The sequence below is a fragment of the Orbicella franksi genome, chromosome 7, assembly GCF_964199315.1.
Source record: "Orbicella franksi chromosome 7, jaOrbFran1.1, whole genome shotgun sequence".
NCBI classification, from domain to species: domain Eukaryota; kingdom Metazoa; phylum Cnidaria; class Anthozoa; order Scleractinia; family Merulinidae; genus Orbicella; species Orbicella franksi.
This window is the reverse complement of record NC_138151.1, coordinates 23,018,167-23,019,024: the sequence shown is the minus strand read 5'-3', so window position 1 is coordinate 23,019,024 and position 858 is coordinate 23,018,167. Positions and strand designations below refer to the sequence as shown.

Genomic DNA, 858 nt, shown 5'->3' with positions numbered 1-858 from the left:
TGAGGGTATACGAATCTTCTAATTTCTTTGGAACATAAACTCTCTATCTAGGTATTCATAACATGTAAGCCTCATTCACACTTGTTCTTAAAAATGGAGCTGCATGCGTGTCATCTAGTTAGCGCAATGCGTGCAAGACCTATTCCATTAGTAGCGCAATTAACAGCTTTTATCGCTGGCTACTGTTTTACATACATGTTCAATTGTAGTTGTAGGTGTTATAAATGTTTTTCTTTTGTTTCTTTTTCCTTTTCAATATTAATTAGTTTTACCTTTTTCTTGTTCAAGAGACATGCAAATTTTTTCATTAGCTCATCTACTAAAGATTACTATCTCATTCTCTGCAACTGCTCGCCTTTTCACTTAAATATGTCCTTAAAAAGTTACAAAACTTAATTTAAATTTTGGTATCCTATCCTTAAATGTTCGGGGGATAAGATCTTTTGATAAACGAAAAGCACTTTTTCATTGGTGTATGAAGGATAAAGCTGATATAATTTTTCTACAAGAGACCTACAGCACATCCGAGGTGGAAAACACCTGGAAATCCCAGTGGAGAGGAGACTTGTTTTTTTGTCATGGTTCTGAACACAGCAGAGGTGTCTTAACACTAGTCAAAGAAGGGCTTGACTGTAAATTTGAGGTATGTAAACAAGATAATCTAGGTCGGTATATCATTCTAAAAGGTCTTGTTCAAGGTCAATCTTTTTTATTTTTGAATATCTATGCGCCAAATAAGACCAACGAACAATGCATCTTTTACGACGAAATACAGAACGAATTCGACAAATTGGAAATTGACACTGATTGCAAAATAATAATAGGTGGTGACTTTAATGTTATCCGCGACCCAGATTT

The 858-nt window shown here is 34.5% G+C and overlaps 1 protein-coding gene across 1 annotated transcript in view; it reads left to right on the top strand.

The window, feature by feature from the left end:
• LOC145492406 (uncharacterized) overlaps positions 1 to 24 on the top strand; it is a 1,025-nt gene extending 1,001 nt beyond the window's left edge. Inside the window, exon 1 of the mRNA XM_081471856.1 lies at positions 1 to 24. This exon is cut by the window's left edge and continues 1,001 nt beyond it. Coding sequence (XP_081327982.1) covers positions 1 to 22 — 22 coding nt within the window. The 3' untranslated portion in view covers positions 23 to 24.
• Positions 25 to 858: the final 834 nt, after the last annotated feature.